The sequence below is a fragment of the Peromyscus leucopus genome, chromosome 1 (genome assembly GCF_004664715.2).
Source record: "Peromyscus leucopus breed LL Stock chromosome 1, UCI_PerLeu_2.1, whole genome shotgun sequence".
NCBI classification, from domain to species: Eukaryota; Metazoa; Chordata; class Mammalia; order Rodentia; family Cricetidae; genus Peromyscus; species Peromyscus leucopus.
This window is the reverse complement of record NC_051063.1, coordinates 127,900,558-127,918,811: the sequence shown is the minus strand read 5'-3', so window position 1 is coordinate 127,918,811 and position 18,254 is coordinate 127,900,558. Positions and strand designations below refer to the sequence as shown.

Sequence of the window (18,254 nt, the reverse complement as noted above, 5' to 3'; positions counted from 1 at the left end):
GTAGCCACAATCTTTTTTTATTTTATTTATTTATTTATTTTTTTTTGGTTTTCCGAGACAGGGTTTCTCTGTGTAGCTTTGCGCCTTTCCTGGATCTTGCTCTGTAGAGCAGGCTGGCCTCGAACTCACAGAGATCCACCTGGCTCTGCCTCCCGAGTGCTGGGATTAAAGGCGTGCACCACCACCGCCCGGCTCACAATCTTTTTTTAAAAAAGATTTTCCTTTGTTTTGATATTTAAGAATCTTTTAAGCAAGAAAAAAAAAAAAAAAACCTTACAAAAAGTAAACTATAAAAGAAGTCGTTTGCTCTTATGTAACCTGAGAAGTTCTAACAATGGCCCTAAACACTGGGAAAGCACCGGTATTCTGGCATCCAAGTGTTTAAGATAAAATAATCAGGAATGGTGACACATGTCTGTTTTCTCTTTATAGCAGAACCTGTTGTGTTTAACCTGACTATTTCTTGTCTGTTATTTCCGTCCTTTACTGTTTTTCTCAGACATAGTCATTAAACTTTTGATACCTTAATAAAAAGAGATAAATGCTAAATGCATACATAAATATAAGAAAACTATATTCTTTAACAAAGCATTTGTTGCTTGGCTATTACCTTTCACAAGCCCCACGCTCTGATGAGTTACAGATCCCCACTTGTATTTTGGTGTGGTAACGGAAGCTTTGACCCGTACTTTATCACCAATCTTGATGTGAGAAGAAGAACTCGGTGGAGGATAGCCTGAGGATTTCATTGGCAAACACACTATGATTAGTGTTCACTTTCTGGGAACCATGTCTCTAAGAAATGTAATACATTAACAAGGAGTGTGCTCACCTATAAGTTCAACATGAATATACCTAACCCAGTAGGTACCCCCTTTCTGCTGCCAATCACACTGCACATTAAGGTCATGCAATCCATCTCTATCCAGTTTGATGACTTTGCCCACATCACCTTCACATACTTCTTCATATGTTCGACAGCATCTAACCATCATTCCCACCTAAAATTGAAATGGAAAGTCCAGTCAAGTACAGGTAGACAAAAGATACAATGTATATAAGTAGTATTCTCAATTCTTCAGAAAAATATTTTATTCAGCACCCAGAAATAAACTAAAAATATTGTGCTGGTTAGTTTATCAACTTGACACAAATTAGAGTCACCTAAGAAGAGGGAACATTAATTGAGGAACTGCCTCCAACAGGCTGGCCTGTGGTCATATCTGTGAGTCATTTTCTAGATTAATGACTGATGTTTGTTTGTTGGGGAAAGATACAGCCCTCTGTGGGCACTGCCATTCCTGGACAAGTGATCTAAGTAAGCTGAGCAAGCTGTGGGGAGCAAAGACAGTAAGCTGCATTTCTGCATGACCTCCACTTCACCTCCTGTCTCTAGAGTCTTGCCTTGAGTCCCAGCCCTGGCTTCCCTATTTGACCGGCTGTGATTGGTGCATGTAAGCCAAATAAACCTTCTCGTTCTCAGGTTATTTTTGATTAGATGCTTTATCACAGTAGCAGAAAGCAAACTAAGATAAGTAGCATTTAGCATAAGTGGAACCAGTTCTCTCTGGGAAATATACACACGAGACTGTATCATCTTCTGCCATAAGACACTGTAGCTACAGATTATGGTGTTCACACAAAAGGACACTTTGATCATCAGGAGTAACAGCTCAAACACATCCTACAGCTAATAAATTCATCATGGTGATAATAAGCAATCCAAAGCTTCTTGGTTACCTTCAGCAGACCACCAATGCATCATTGAGAAAACTGAATAGATAAAGCTCTAATATCACTGAAAATAAATATGTTTATTCTGCCTTTCCTACAAGAACTATAATACAACTAGAGTTGATTAAAAAGGAAAAAAAATCTATCAACGAAAACCTGAGCTAATAAATCCAAAAGCATTAAGTAAGTTAGAAAATTCACCATCACACGGGTCTATAATGGGTCTAGGTTTAGTGAACTTATTGCAGAAGAAGCAAGGTGAGTGTCCACCCAGTAACAAACACCTGTCAAGAGAAGAACTTAGCAAGCCTTCTTACCAAAGTCTCAGCATGAATCCAGACACTCCCTAGTCTTACTTCATGTTCTCTTTGAACCTTCCCAACATAGATCTAACCAGAGCATGCTACCTCTCTGGTCTCTTCCTCCTCATTCCCACGGTATCCAGATCTCTTTCTAATAAGCAGACCTTACTGGGCCAGTCTGACTGTCTTCCACTCACAGGACAGCAGGCTCCCAGAGGGCAGAGACCTCTGTCAACTCAACTACTGCTTAGCATATGGAAGATGCTCAAGTATTTGTCAGATAAAAGATGAACAAGACTCATTCTAAGCAATACCCACCTGAACATTCTCTCTCACATACACAGCATAATCATCATTACTCAGGAAATCAGCACGCTTCTTGTAAGTCTGGCTCTCAGTCACAACAGCACCAGCAGCCTAAACGACATAAACACATTTGAAAAAGAAGTTAAAAAATACACTTAAGAAAGACTGTCAGCTGGGCATGGTGGCACACACCTTTATCCCAGGAGGCAGAAACAAATGGATCTCTGGGAGTTTGGGGCCATTCTCATCTACATAGTGAGTTCCAGGCCAGCCAGAGCTACATAGTAAGACCCTACTGGAAAAAAACAAACAAGCAACAACAACAACAACAAAAACCAAACACTGAAATCCATAATATAAATGAATACAATAGGAGATACTGTGCTTTCGCTATAAAAATCTTCCTACCTTAATAGTAATAGCACAGTATGCAAAACAAACCTTTGTTTAATAATAATAATAATAAATATATTATATTATATTATTGAGTGTTTTGGCTACATATATGTATGTACACCATGTGCATGCCTGGTACCACAGAGGACAAATGAAGTTACGTATGGTTGTGGGCCACCATGTGGGTGCAAAGAATTGAACACAAGTCTTCTGCAAAAGCAACAAATGTTCTTAACCTCTTAGCCATCTTTCTAGGCAAAATAAATCTTAACAGTTCTCAATATACAAAAGTTTTCAAAGTTTTTACAAATGAATCTTATAAAACAATTTTCTCAGGTCAAAAATCAGTATATCACACAAAAATGATTTACTGTTTGCTTAGATGGTTGTCTCACTATGCATTACAGGCTAGTCTGTGACTCCTGATCCTTCTGCCTCAGTCTCCAAAGTGGTGTTACAGGCATGCAGCACCATGCCAGGTATTTTTGTTTTTAAAAGACAGAGGGTATTGCTATGCTTCCAAGACTAGTCTGAAATTTGCTCTACATAACACCAACCATCCTTGAATTCATGATCCTCTTTCTGTAGAGGGCCCCAGCATATGTATTTTAGCCAGACAATGTCTAACAATGTTGCCAAGAATGGCTTTGAACTCTCAGGTTCAATCAATCCTTCCCTTTTTGGCCTCCAGAGTAACTGTGACTACAAGAGACACAATTTTTCAGTGTTTTCAATATCTTCTAAAAGATACCCAACATCACTTAATCGTTATCATGGTTTGTTTTAAAGATATGAGAAATTTTAATGGAGAAAACCCAATCATTATCTCAGCAGCAAAACAGATAACTTTGTTCTGTGCATAGTAGAATTGTGGGTAAATCTGCAGAATCGTTCACAGGGGATGCGCTGGTTCTTTAAAAAGATGGAGAAAAGTAGCATGTAAGATAATCATCATGTAAGACAGGCAGGATACATGGAAGCCACTGACCACAGGGTAAGGGGTATCATCCACATCCTCCACCACCTCCTCATCTGAATACTCGTCAGATACTGTTTCTGCATCCGAGAACTCTGTAACCTGGACATCAGAGTGGTCTAGCAGCCACCCAACCAAGGCTTCCACACCTATGAGCAAAAACACTCAGCTGCCATCAAGACCAATAGCAATGAACTTCAAACCCACAAACAAGCAAGCATGGACAAGAAAAAGTCCTACCAGGCAAACCAGATGCATTCCCAGAGGTGCCGGTGAGTGACTTCAGAGCAAACTCTATGTTCTTCCTAGGAAATCCCATTTCCATGAGCTGTACCACAATAGGCAGAGCAGGAGCTGGTGACTGCCTGCGCTTCTTAGCCCTAGCAAGATGGATGTGTTGTACGGAGACTGGGGTCGTCGCCTCACTGGAGCTACAGTCTTCACACCCTGGACTTGAAGGATGTGTGGATTCCACAGCCAAACACTGACAGAGGGCCAAAGCAGCAGCCTGGGCAAATAAAGAACGTTAGGGTAAGTGTCCTCATCTAACCTCTACCATCTAAAAAAAGTGAACAACCAACACCTTCTATGAGCTGCATTGCAGAAAGCACAGATTTACGAGTGCATTTCAAAATTAATTAATAAGACATGTTAGAGATAGGAAAAGGAAACTAACTGGTAGTCAAATGCTGTGCTGACTGCTTCAGTACAGAGTAGTCAATCAGTCATTCCAATCAAGTATACTGAATGAAAACTGTCAAGGGTAGACAAGTGTACCTCAAGTTCCTGTTTATCAAATATAGCTTTCACAGGAGATGGTTGGGTGGCTGAGGACAGTAACTGCTGCAGGAGGATCATTGGAGGCTGTGGCCCTTCGGGTGACATGTCCCCAAGGTCAGGGGATGCGGCTGCTCCATCATCTGAAATTGAAAACAAAATGTGTACATTCTACTTTTCAAAAGCCAATACCTCTACTAAAGGTGATGCACTGGCCCATCTGTACCTTAAACAGCCAGACACGAGAGTTTCTCAGAACACCCCATCCCTCAGACAAACAAATCTTGTAAGATGACAACTGCATTTACAGTTGGTGACTGGCAGTCAGGCCACATACAAGACACCTGTATTCTCCTTTTATGAACTGCTTATTCATACACTTGGTATATTTTTCTACTAGAATATCTTCCTTTCTTTCAAATCTACTTAAACCCTCCCTCTTTAAAAGATACCTGTATGAAGAGTGCCAGTCTCCTGAACAGCTGGCTGAGACAGTATCTGCCTTAGTTTGTCTTGGTGGGAAAGCAGTGCCCGTCCTGCTTTCAGGATGTACAGCTTCAACTGCTGGCTCCGCAGCAGGTCCAAGTCTACTTGTCCTATGGAACCAAAGAACCTAGTAAGAACCACATATCCAGTTCAGTCTCTCCTCTTCCCCAACCATCATCTCTGCAACAGGAAGGCAATGACATGCCTTTCAGGAATGAACTGATCACACACAATTGTTGTCACTGAGGAAGAGCTAAGTGAAAGAGCTAACAGGCTGAACTAGAACCACATAAGCATTTACCGTCATCATTAAATGTTTCCCAAATTACTGAAATTTCAACCAGAGACAAATAAAACATTTTCATATTTTCTTGCAATATTCCTAGGAGGAATTTTGTCAGATGCATCTAGTTTAACTGAAGCCATTTCCCTAGAATGAACTCTCTGATCCAGTGATATGAAGCCATACCACATGTGCCTGACAGCAGACCAAGGACCACAAAGTGGTCTGCGCAGAGGAGGAGCAACTTTCCTAAGCAGGGGATGCACAAGGCCTTGGGACAGCACAGCAAGTGTAGGTTGAAAGAATGAAATTATAGGAGACCTTGGACACTAAACTTGGACCAACAAGCAGACCAGTTTGTTCATGATGAGAAAAATGGAGGCAACTAGAAGAAAGCAGACTGAATTTGACACAAACAGCTGTTTATATCCACAGGCCCTCCATTCAGAGTTGTGAACTTCAAGACTTAAAGCTGTTTACCATCATAAATGTTGGAGCAACAACAATAAATATGGAGAGTAAATTGCAGGAGCACGCTCAAAGAGCAGGCAGAATAAGCTGGGGTGACGAGTGAAACCAGATGGATTTCAATGGAATAAAGAGCAAACAGAGAAACAAACTCTGAGAATAACCAAGGGGCAGGAAGAAGAAATCATGAGGGTAATAACCCAGACCCAAAGGAAAGAAAGGTTTAAGAGAGTTGCCCACCACACATAGAGACAAAACAAAGAGAATCCAAAGACAAAGTTCCTTAGAGCTGACTCTGAAGATGTCCTGAGCAGACAGCCAGCAGAGGGGAAGTGAACTCAATATCCTAAAAGTCTCCTAAGAATAAACTCTGGCAGTTAGACACGATTGGGTTCCAAATATGAGGCCAAAGGGAAACCCAAAAAGTATCTTATATTCCTAACTATAGACTGGTAAGTGCTAAGCCCATGTGAACTCGAAAGCTTCAACAGTCACATGAACCCGCTCTGACTGTAGGGCAAACAATGCCGGTTCAAACTATACCAGGAACACTCTGTACTGACCTGCAAAGGCCTGTTTCGCTGACTTCTTTGTTTTGTGCTTTTCCAATTTGCTTCCAGCAAGGTTCACCAACTCAGCCCAGACAGAAAGCATGGGCTCGGTGAAAGGCAGATTGTTCACGCTAAAGGCCACAGCAGGCAGCTGAAGAAAGGGCACAAAAACCTTCTAAGAGCTGCTGATGAGATGAACAAGTCTGAAACTTATTAGAGCATGAGCCCTGAATTTAAATTAAATATGCATACTCTGAGTCATATCCTACCTGAGAAAATTCTGAAAAGATACTACAGGAAGATAAAAGTATATATACAACAGATACAATCTATATTAATGTTGTTATTACTAGTTTGTCAACAATAACACATCATGGTGGTAATTATAAGCTAAAACATTTTCTGAACATCCCAAATTTTCTACATGTATTTATTCCTCTTATAATCAACGTGTTTTATTTAAAAAAAAATTATAGTCAAGTTGCACTTGGGTTACATCCGAATTATATAAACCTTCTCTACTATCCCTAAGTCATGGACTTATGTTACAGTAACTTGTTAAGCTATAACATTCAACATGATTAAAAAGCATTTTTCTAACTAAAGATTATATTTTAAGAAACCATGTTTTAGAAGTCAAATTACTCAATAAAAATACATTTTAGAAACTTCTATCTTAAATACTCAAAATTACCTTATACATTGTTAATCCCTTTTTATGTCATTGAGGCTACAAGTCCCCTGGCTGCATGCTCCCTATGAGATGGGCCTTTCTTTGGAGTACAAGCTAGCATAGGAAGAGAGGGAACTCCTCATTCACATAGCTTCCCAGAAGGCAACATACAGGACGGGTTCTTCCAAGTTCTAACATTACAAGCCAGTTTCAGTGCCACCCTAACACTGGAGAGCTCAGCAAAGCTACATACCGGTTTGAGCTGATTCAACGGGCAAACTCGGCACATCCGCATGTCACAGAACTGCACGGTGATTCTGCCCTTTGGGGTGATACGAGTCACTGTGCCCTCTCCAAACTCATCATGCATGACCTGGCCTCCCAGACGCAGTCGGCCATCGATCCCTCCAATCACAGCCAGGACTGCCATGAGGCCCCCTACTTCAAGGTTCTCAGAGTCTGGGAAGTAGTCCTCTAACAGGGCCTAGTGCAGAAGGGAGACGGCAAGTGTGAAGTGGAAATCCCTCAGAGCTGCCTGTCCTTATGAGTTTAGCTAAACGTAAGTCACTTCATCTCATTTACTATTTATAAATTTATTTTAGGAAACAGAGTATCTCTCTACATTGTCCCAGACTTGAAATCTCAAGCAAACCTTCTGCCTCATCCTTTCAAGCAGCTGGGACTACAGGCATACACATGCCTTTCTGAATTGTTAATTTCTCCAATAATTAGTTCCATTGAAATGTCATTAAATCAATATTGAAACAAAAATGCTTCACGTCTGAAAAGATAACTTGACAGCTACAGTCTCATCATGCTTTTGAAGACATGGAACACACCCGTTCTGAAGTCTTCCCAGAGCAGCTGTGTGTGACAGAGCAAAGCTGGGAGTTAATGTATTTGTTGATGAGGCCATTCCACTGGGTCAGGGAGTGCAGAGTGCGGAGCAGCCCCACCACCTCTTCAGCCAGAGTGCTGCTGTGGGTGGCAGTCAAGGAAGCCTGTGGCCGGGCCCTCCGCTTCCTCAGTGTGGATTCTGAAACAGAGAGAAAAATCATGTAGCACACTTCGCATTAAAATGGGCTACCAAGTAAAGGCACAGCCACTCACCTCTAAGTAATGGGACATCAGAAGAACAAGTCGTGAGCAAACTGCCCAAGAAGCCAAACAGCTTTTCCACAAGACACTTCATGTCCCGTGCCCTGTCTGTCTTGTCCCATGACGGAAGAACTGCTTGTAGTAAATGGACAGCTAAGATCTGATCAGAGACAACATAAAATGACGATTTCAAAAGAAGACATTATTTTATCCCTTAATAAAATTAATGATGCCAACTTTGACATTCATGATTAATCAAGTTGGTTAACAGGAAAGATTATCAGGAATTCAAAATTTGTGTATTTAAGTGAAACTGTTCTTTAAACTTGGCAACCATACTACTATTTCAATGGGGCAGAGAGAGCAGTTGTGAAAAGGCAAATAAACTTATTTAGCAACTTAAGTGACTGTAGTAATCAAGAACCTCAGCAGCCACAGCCAGAAGATCTACTGCTTTACTTGCTGCTATTTGCTACATTCAGTGCTCAACGAAGGAACATGGTTACAGGGTCAGGGAGTTTCAGTACTGCCCTCTCTCTCAGTGAATTGGGTTTTGCTAGCAGCACATTACCTGCCTCTGCAGTGAGGCAGCAGTGAAGGGTGCATGCCCCTCCACAACCTTCATGAGCAGCGTAATCCACCGTGGGGAGCTGAGGGCACCGCAGGCCTGCGGGGTGAGTGCAATGCTCCGCACGAAGCCCAGTGTACACCAGCTCCGGTGCTGCTCCCTGCACACCAGTCTGTCTGGAGGAGCTGCCAGAGGAGACAAGACACGCTTGAACCAAGACGCTAGAAATCAAAGCATGAGCACAACCCTTGCATTTAAATAACCTACAAATTCAATTTGGGTAATAAGCTACTTTACAAGGGGACTGTGAGAAGAGAGGAGGAAGGCTTTTAAGGTAGCTCAACAAATATTTCACAGCATTTTTTAAACCTTTAAATTGTACGTAACTCAAATTAGTTAATTTAGTCTAGTTATACTGTTCCTAGACAATACAATCTAAATTCTTTTTTTTTTTTTTGGTTTTTCGAGACAGGGTTTCTCTGCGTAGCTTTGGGCCTTTCCTGGGACTCACTTGGTAGCCCAGGCTGGCCTCGAACTCACAGAGATCCGCCTGGCTCTGCCTCCGAGTGCTGGGATTAAAGGCGTGCGCCACCACCGCCCGGCTACAATCTAAATTCTAACAGCAGTAATTTACAATATGCATCTATTACACTTTTTAATCTCATGTGTCTTAAACGTCCCCATGATCCCATTTTGATCTACATTATAAAATGCCCCATCCAGGTTTGCTTAGTTTTTTTCTATGTAGCCAGAACACGTGAGCCCACCTCTATCTCTCCAATGCTGGGATTAGAGGGATGTGCTAACAAGCCCAGTAAGAATGGAGTTTTCTGTTCCTCCTGACTTCCCAGGGTTCAAAGGACCTGTCTCTCTTTCTACTCTCTCTCAAGGTAGGATGTGAAGCCTGAGGTCTGAGTGCCCATGGGACACTGCTGCGACCTTCCCAGATCCTACTGCAGCAACAACAGCAGCTTATCTTCCCACTAGCCCATGTTGCCTTCCAAGCTTACTATGACCCATGTCTTACGTAAGACACAGGCTCACATACTAACATTCACATATATATACTTAGGCACTAACTCATAAAATTACTGGGAAATAGTCAAATGTTCTCTGCCACAGTCACTCACGCATACTGACACATGCTCACCTTTACCACTGCTGTAATCACTAGTAGAATCATAATTATACAATCCCATGTCTCACACAATTACATACAGAACCTAAGATGCAAGCCCACACTTTGCATGCACCCCTACATTCATCCCTTTCCTATTTACACATAAAATAAGACATGCTTAGACAATTACTCAGACTGAAACATTCATACACATCCATCTGCACTCACAACTACCTATGCACATACATGTGCTCACTTTATCCCTCTATCACCAATCAAGCCTCCTCCCAATGACACACTCAAAATTCTGATCTTTACTCTCTTATGTACATTCACAATTGTGCAATCACACAAATCACTGTCAGAAAGACACCATGCATGTGCTCAGTTACATATATATACACTCAAATACCTGCCCCCATACTATCACATGTTATCACAACTATGTGTACTCATGTTTATCCCCCTCACCCACATACACATTCCTTCACTCTCACTAGCACTGACACTTAGGCATGCTCATTATCCATGCTTGGTTTTGCACTTACACTCAGTAAAACTCCTACATCCCTCAATCACTCCTGTACACTCAAGCATTATTCATATACATTCACTCTAACTACTCTCACACACTTGCAACCACACAACTAGAATATACACACAAGCTCATTCACACTACATCTGATGCAGCTACTTACGCAAAGCCATATGCTCTCACAGACATTCACTTACACACATATTCACACACCCATACTGAAACACTCAAACACATCTTCATGCTTCCAACACAAAGATCACTCATCCAGTGTGACTCTATTACTGGCTATCACTTTGACCAATTGGAATTAAGTAAAACCCAAGATGCTAGGTATACCTGTGAGAAATTTTTCTTGATAGGATTATTTGAGGTAGGAAGACACATCTTAAATCTGGACCACACCTTCTGGTATGGCAGCTTACATAAAGCACATGGAGGAAGGAAGCATTTACTCCTTGCCTGCTTGCATTCGCTCTCACTGGCAAGTTCATTCCCTTGTTGGTATTAGAGCCTACTTCTTTGGGATTCTGGCATGTACTGAAGGCCAGTACAGACATTAAGCCTCGTGGACCAAACAACTACTGGATTCTTGAACTTTCTGTTAGGAGATAGCCAATGTTGAAATAGTTGGACCATAGCCTGTAAGCCACTCCAATAAACCCTGTTTTTACATTGATAGATTCTATCAGTTCTGTTTCTCTAGAGAACTCTGACTAAAACATTCAGCAATGACAAAATACATTCTGTCTCATACTGACATCAACATACTGAAATCTAAGCACTCACACACAGCTAACACACATACTCTTTTAGGGCTCAGAAGGAGCATGGCTCTGCTGACAGCCTGCCTTGAGGATTTCTAGTCTCCAGAACTCTAAGGGAGCAACATCAGAGGTTGACTAGTTCTCACACATACACTTCCCCAACCCCATCCCTACCCCCTCATTTACATGTTAAAGCATTTTAACTCCAGTATCTCAAACTGTGATCTTGTTTGGAAATGGAGTCATTGAAGATGTAAATTAGATTAGATGAGGTCAACTGTTACTCTTGCAAAAAGTAAATCTGAAATACAAACACACACATGCAGAGGAAAGTGTGAACAAGACAAAGACTAGGGTGATATGCCTACAAGACAAGAAATGCCAAGCAAACCACCAATACTAGAGAAGCCTAGAACAGATCCTCCTTGGTAGCCTCAGAAAGGAACCAACAAGATTTTCTGTTATTTACAACTTTCTTGGTAGAGCAGCCCCAGGAGCCTTACTACATAAATCCTCACATGCATTCTGATTCGTGTTCTCACATCCAGACAAGTATGAGAGATTTACATCTCTCCACGCTGAGTCTCTGTGGCCCATAGTTACTCATTTCATACATGGCTTATCTGTTGTTCCGCTTTCCACTAACATTCGCAGCAGTCCACACAAAGTTTTGGTAGCCTCGCTCTGCATGATGTCAGCATGAACTCCAACAGAGAGACACAGAGTTTGCAGTAAGTTAATAATGCTGGTCAGCATCATCGCTGTGGGGTGAATGTTCCTTTCACTTTGTTCAGCTTCTGAAAAGGAGGATGGAAAAAAAGAAACAATATTCCCAAATAAAATCATCTGTGGATGTCATTTAAAGTATTTAATACCATGTTCTTTTTTTTTTTCAAAGACTTAAACATATTTAGAGTAGTTTTAGGTTCACAGTAAAATTAAGAAGAGATCTAACAAACTTTTTTTAATACTGGAAAGGGAAACATATCTTCACAAGAAAAGATGGAAGTTAGAATTTATTTTCTTTCTCCCTTCTTTTTTTCCCCAGTGACAGGGTCTCAATATGTTGCCCAGCCTAACTCAAATCCCTGGGTTCAAGAGATGTTCCTCTCAGCCTCTTGCCACTGCACCTGGCTACCCAAATCATTTCTGTTTCCACCTTCCTCAAAGAAAATGAGGTTTAGGAGGAGGAGGTGCAGGTGCACAGTTTGTGAAAGAAAGCCAGAGGAAAACCTCCAGTGTCTTCTTTTTTCAGGCAACATCCATTTTGATTGTATGATACAGGGCTTTCACCAAAACGTGTGAATTGCTGATTAGGCTAGAAAGTCTGGCCAGTGAATCCCAGACCAATCAGAGTTGGGATTACAAGCATGTGTATCACCACACAAACTTGTTGCTGGAGATCTAATTCAAGTCCTCATGTTTGCACAATAATTACCACTTTATGACCTGAGCTATCTACCCCACACCCTAGAAAATGAGATTTTGAAGTAACATTTGTTTAAGCAACCTTATTATATAACTCAGAAACAATGAATGAGTCCAAGGTCTCCCTTCTTTAAAAAAAAAAAAAAAACAACTTACCATCAGGCAGTGGTGGAACACACCTTTAATCCCAGCACTCAGGAGGCAGAGCCAGGCGGATCTCTCTGAGTTCGAGGCCAGCCTGGTCTACAGAGTGAGATCCAGGACAGGCACCAGAACTACACAGAGAAACTCAGCACTCGGGAGGCAGAGACAGGCGGATTTACATAGCTAGTTCCAGGACAGCCAGGGCTACACAGAGGAAACCCTGTCTCAAAAAAACAAAACCAACCGAGCAAAAAAGACAACTTATCAAATGCTTAGGAGCTACAACCTGAGTGAAGGCAAAGAAAGCATCAGCATCCCCTGATCAGCCACTTGCATGGCTGGCCAGTCCAGCTGTGGGACAAGGAGGCCACCACTCTGCCACATATCCACCTCTTCCTTGGCTCACTCAACAATGAAGAATACCCCTAGATACAACTGAGAAAAGGAAGGGGCTACAAGTGGTCCAGAGCCACATACTATAGCTCAGATGCTCTGACAGTACAGCCAACACCCACCCATAAGATGTCACATGCATCACTTCTAACAGTCACCCACAGCAATCACTTGCTGTTTTAATCTAAATGTGCATGCTCTGAGCCCACTGCATCTTATGGGACAGCCTCTCTCATGTTCTACACTAGAGGCTCTCTTCTTAGCACACCCTACAAGTATGATCTGATGGCTGTGAGGGCTGTTTCTAACATTTAATGGCACTGCACTAATGGTTGGCAGAGCCCTAGGAAAGAGCTCTGGCTCTCAAGTCTCAGTAAGCCCAGCATGTGACACTTCATTCGCATGACTCAGGGTCTTTTGTACAGATCTAAAAAATGCATTCCTACGGCATTGAATTTCCTTGGATAGAACCAACTTCATGGATCCACATCCAATTTCTCTGTATTGCTGGATACAATGAAGTACTGACTAACTCAGCATTATGAGAAGCATTCTAAATCAAGGAATAGGGAGGTGCTTAAAGGAAGCAGGTGGGGCCACACCTTGCAACTTGAAGCTGGTGGAGGAAAAAACAGAGTCCAGATAAACACAACACAACACTGAATCCACCATGTTTCTCAGGCTCACGTTTGGGCCAACTACACAGACCAATGAGAAGTAAGGCTAGGATCAGTAAGCTGGCTTAGTGGGTAGTACTTGTTACCAAGTCTGAGAATCTCACTTCGTTCCCCAGAATCTACCTGGTGAAAGGACAGAAATGACTCTCACAAGCTGTCCTCTAACCTCCACAGGGATGCTGTGGAATGTCTGTGCCTCGACCCGAACTAAATACATACATACATACATACATACATACATACATACATACATACATACATAGGTTTGTTATTGTTGTTTTAAGGATCAGCAGGTAGAGATACCTGCCACCAGACCTGACAAAGATAACTCCTCTGAGACATGATTGGTAAAAGGGGAACTGACCACAATAAGTTGTCCTCTAACTTATACTCATACACACTTATACACAAAACAAATAAATATACTTTTAAGATGTAATTTAAAAAGTAATACTGCACTCTGTCTTCTACCCCACTTGGAAAGAGGTATCAGGAAGTATGGAATAAAAGTGAAGAGGAATCAGTTTGTCTGGGTTACTAGATCGAGCCCCTTTATACACCTATACCAGAATCACATGTTTAAAGTGCAGCCAGAACAATGTCTTCAAATGCATCCTGACCACTGTTTCCAGAGGGAAATGACAGCTATCCAACACACGAACAATTTACCAAGCTACCCTGATCTAACAGACTGTGCAAGTCACCCACCGGAGTCATCCTCTGTGTCTGAGTCCTCTGCAGAGGGCTGTGATGACACTGGCAGCTCCACCAGCTTGAGGTCGTACTTTCCTTCTTTTCCCATCCTGTATGAGTTAGTGCTGCCTGTATCCCACTGGACCCTGATCCAGCCATCCTCTCCCAGCTCACCAATTACACGGCCTAGTCCTGGTGGAGGCCCATCCTGAAAAAGCAAAAACAAAGACCAGGTAAGAGTGTATGTCCTGTTCTGGACCCACCATGGTTCTTCCATTAATTCTGTACCGCCTCCTCCTGACCCAAATATAACTAAAAAATGTACAGATTATATCATTCTATTGGGGGGGGGGCGTTGAGACAGGATTTCTCTGTGTAGCCCTGGTTGTCCTGGAACTTGCTCTGTAGACCAGGCTGGCCTCAAACTCAGATTCGCCTGCCTCTGCTTCCTGAGTGCTAGGATTAAAGACATGCGTCACCAGTGCCCGGCAATCCTATCATTTTTAAATGCCATAAAATCACATGCTCATGTTCCTTTATCAAAGAAATAAGAGGAAAGGAGAGAATTTTCTCAACTAGGAATTTCCTCAACAAATGCATTAGTGAGTGTCCAAGCAATCAAACTGGTCTTTCCAACAACCTCAATCACTTCCTAAGGGTGAGAACCTAGGCCCAAGAGCAATATTCTGTCAACCATTACAAAGAGAAAAAGCTGTTGATAGGATGCTATTACCTGGTCTCAGACAATTTCATTTCTAAGAATACTGTGACAAAGTCCATGCTTAGCAGTGTGGCTGAGAAAATCTACATGACATCATGGGAAGGAAAACACTGTCCTAATGTCTTTTGCTTCTATTTTATTGCTCACAAATCAACAATAAGCCATCCATCAATCTTACAAGTCCCAAGTTCAGGTAGCCACCTATTCTAACTCCCACTGATTGACAGGTTAGATGTTCTAAGATGTTAACAAAATCTCTGAATACCTGGTCACCCCACTTCCAATCCACGCCTCTCATGACCCTGGTTCCAATCTTCATCATAGCAGCCAGTTCCGGCCCCGAAACAGGGAGCTGAACAGGAGCAGTTTCCTTCCTTGTTTCTTCCAACACCGTAGCAGAGGCTCCCCGGGAAGAAGCACTCATGTCTTCCTCAACATTATCACAAGTAGGACCTGTCAGAACATCAAACAACAGCTGAGCCTATAATTAGCTGCAATGTCCTATTTTTATTATTTTTTAAAATTGTGCATAGATTATTTATGTGTAAATTACATGTCTGAATGTGGGTTTGTACATGTGGGTACAGTGGCAGAAACTACTAAACATGGGTGCTGGAAACTAACGAAACCCAGGTCCTCAGCAACAATGGTAAGTACTCTTTTTTTTTTTTTTTTGGTTTTTCGAGACAGGGTTTCTCTGTGTAGCTTTGCGCCTTTCCTGGGACTCACTTGGTAGCCCAGGCTGGCCTCGAACTCACAGAGATCCGCCTGGCTCTGCCTCCCGAGTGCTGGGATTAAAGGCGTCCGCCACCACTGCCCAGCTGGTAAGTACTCTTTTAACAGCAGAGCCATCTTTCCAGCCTCCAATGTCCTACTTATAATAGACACATCAGCAGACATGGTGACACATCACATAATCCTCGCACTAAAGAGGATCATCAGTTCAAAGCAAACTGGTCTACATAGAAGGACCCTGACACACAGACACAGACAGACAGACAGGCGTGCGCACACGCACAAACACACACACACACACACACACACACACACACACACACACACAGCACAAAGATCAAGAAGAACTGATTAGCACTAAGTTTAAGAAATCATACTGGAGTCTTACCCCAAACCCTGTAGGAAATCATCTGCAAGGGTCTTGCCGCCCTCTCTGCCTCCACTCCCTGGGAACTCTGGAGACTCTGGCAGGACCCAGCCTTTCTCCCTGACCCTATTCCTCTGTGTCAGCCTCCAATACCCAAAGACACTCTCCCTAGGAGCTCACTGGTCATGGCAGCCTGGGAATCCGGTGGGTGGTCTTAATTCTCCTCCTTTCCTCCACTGCAAATTCATCAGTCTCATCCCCAGCCCTGTAGCAGACCACATGAAGGGGCCTGCATCCTTTCTACCTCTATTCCATATCAAACCTCATGACATACCCAGCTTCCTTCCTTCCTGTGGACCCATTCAGCCTCCCCCTGCTAGCTCATTCCCATTTGTTCATATCATCCCCCAATAAAACCAAGGAACACATTCTACCCAGGATCCCAGTGGCCACACCTGGCAGGAACTCAGAAAATCCAAATGGGTAAAAATTAAAAATTTAGGATACCAAACTAAAACCTCAGAGCTATCACCAACAGAGTAAAAAAGATGGAAGAGAGAATCTCAGGCATTAAAGACAAGGTAAAAGAAATGGATATCTTGGCCAAAAAAAGAAAAAAAAAAAGTTAAATCTAAAAAAAAAAAAAATCCAGGCACAAAACATCTAGAAAATTTGAAACACTATGGAAAGACCAAATCAATGAATAAAAGTAATAGAATGAAAAGAAATTCAGATAAAAAGCAAAAAAAAAAATATTTTCAACAAAATCATAGACTTTCCCTAACCTAAACAAGGAGGCCTCTATCAAGGTCCAAGAAGCATACAGAACACCAAATAGAAAGGACCAGAAAAGAAATCCCCCAGGACACATTATAACCAAAACACTAAATGTATATAAAAAAAAAGAAAGAATAGTAAAAGCTCCAAAAGAAAAAAACCAAATAACATATAAAGGCAGACCCAATAGACTTCTGACTTCTCAATGAAGACTAAAATCCAGAAGGGTCTGGATCAATGTTCCAAAACTCTTAAGAAACCACAGATACCAGCCCAAACTACTATACCTAGCAAAACTTTCAATCACACTAGATGAAGAAAGAAAAAGATTTCATGATAGAACTAAATTTAAGCAGTACCTATCTATAAATACAGCTCTACAAAAGGTGCTAAAAGGAAAACTTCAGTCTGAAGAGGTTTGTCAAACCCAGAAAACAGAAGGCATAAATAATCTCAGACCAGCAAATCAAGAGCGGGGAGCCCACGCCATAACAAGAAAATAACAGGAATCAACAAACATTGCTCATTGATAACTCAACATCAATGACCTCAATTCCCCAATAAAACCATAGATTAATAGGCTGAATACAAAAATGGAATCCATCCTTCCACTGCTTTCAAAAAACACACCTTACATCAAGAATAGATATCACCTCAGCATACAAGGATGGGAAAGAATATTCCAATTGACCCAGGAAGCAAGCCAATGTAGGTATTTAATACCTGACAAAATAGACTTCAAACCAAAACTAATAAGAAGAAATAGGGAAGGACACTACATACTTGTCAAAGGAAAAATCCAAGAGAATATTATAATTGCAAACATTTATGCACCAAACACAAGGGCACCCAAGTTCATAAAAGAAACACTACTACAGCTAAAATCACATACTGATCTTCACACAATGATGGTGGGTGACTTCAAAACTCAACTCTTGCAAATACATGGGTTATCTAAAACTAAACAGAAAAATATTGGAGCTAAATGATATCATAAATAAATTGACCTAGGAGATATTTATAGAACGTTATACCCAAAAACAAAAGAATATACCTTCTTCTCAGCAGCTCCTGGAACTTTTTCCCAAACTGACCACATACTTGGACTTAAAGCAAGTCTCAAAAGATACAAGAAAATTAAAAAAAAAACAAAACACCTTGCATTCTGACCACCGAGGATTAAAAGTGGTTATCAACAACAATGAAAACAGCATAAAGCACACAAACTCAGGAAAACTGAACAACTCACTACTGAGTGAAAAGTGGGTCAAGACACAAA

The 18,254-nt window shown here is 41.7% G+C and overlaps 1 protein-coding gene across 1 annotated transcript in view; it reads right to left on the bottom strand.

Annotated features, from left to right (window-relative positions):
- Nucleotides 1–18,254, bottom strand: part of Herc2 (HECT and RLD domain containing E3 ubiquitin protein ligase 2) — a 191,645-nt gene that overhangs the window by 91,329 nt on the left and 82,062 nt on the right. Inside the window, exons 36-50 of the mRNA XM_037198198.1 lie at nucleotides 15,362–15,549; nucleotides 14,391–14,583; nucleotides 11,655–11,837; nucleotides 8,622–8,803; nucleotides 8,063–8,210; nucleotides 7,792–7,988; nucleotides 7,206–7,436; nucleotides 6,292–6,430; nucleotides 4,944–5,087; nucleotides 4,492–4,634; nucleotides 3,955–4,222; nucleotides 3,727–3,863; nucleotides 2,355–2,453; nucleotides 833–1,001; nucleotides 611–736 (exon numbers count right to left, since the gene is read on the bottom strand). Of these exons, the coding sequence (XP_037054093.1) occupies nucleotides 611–736; nucleotides 833–1,001; nucleotides 2,355–2,453; nucleotides 3,727–3,863; nucleotides 3,955–4,222; nucleotides 4,492–4,634; nucleotides 4,944–5,087; nucleotides 6,292–6,430; nucleotides 7,206–7,436; nucleotides 7,792–7,988; nucleotides 8,063–8,210; nucleotides 8,622–8,803; nucleotides 11,655–11,837; nucleotides 14,391–14,583; nucleotides 15,362–15,549 (2,547 nt within the window). The remainder of the gene's footprint in view (nucleotides 1–610; nucleotides 737–832; nucleotides 1,002–2,354; nucleotides 2,454–3,726; nucleotides 3,864–3,954; nucleotides 4,223–4,491; nucleotides 4,635–4,943; nucleotides 5,088–6,291; nucleotides 6,431–7,205; nucleotides 7,437–7,791; nucleotides 7,989–8,062; nucleotides 8,211–8,621; nucleotides 8,804–11,654; nucleotides 11,838–14,390; nucleotides 14,584–15,361; nucleotides 15,550–18,254) is intronic.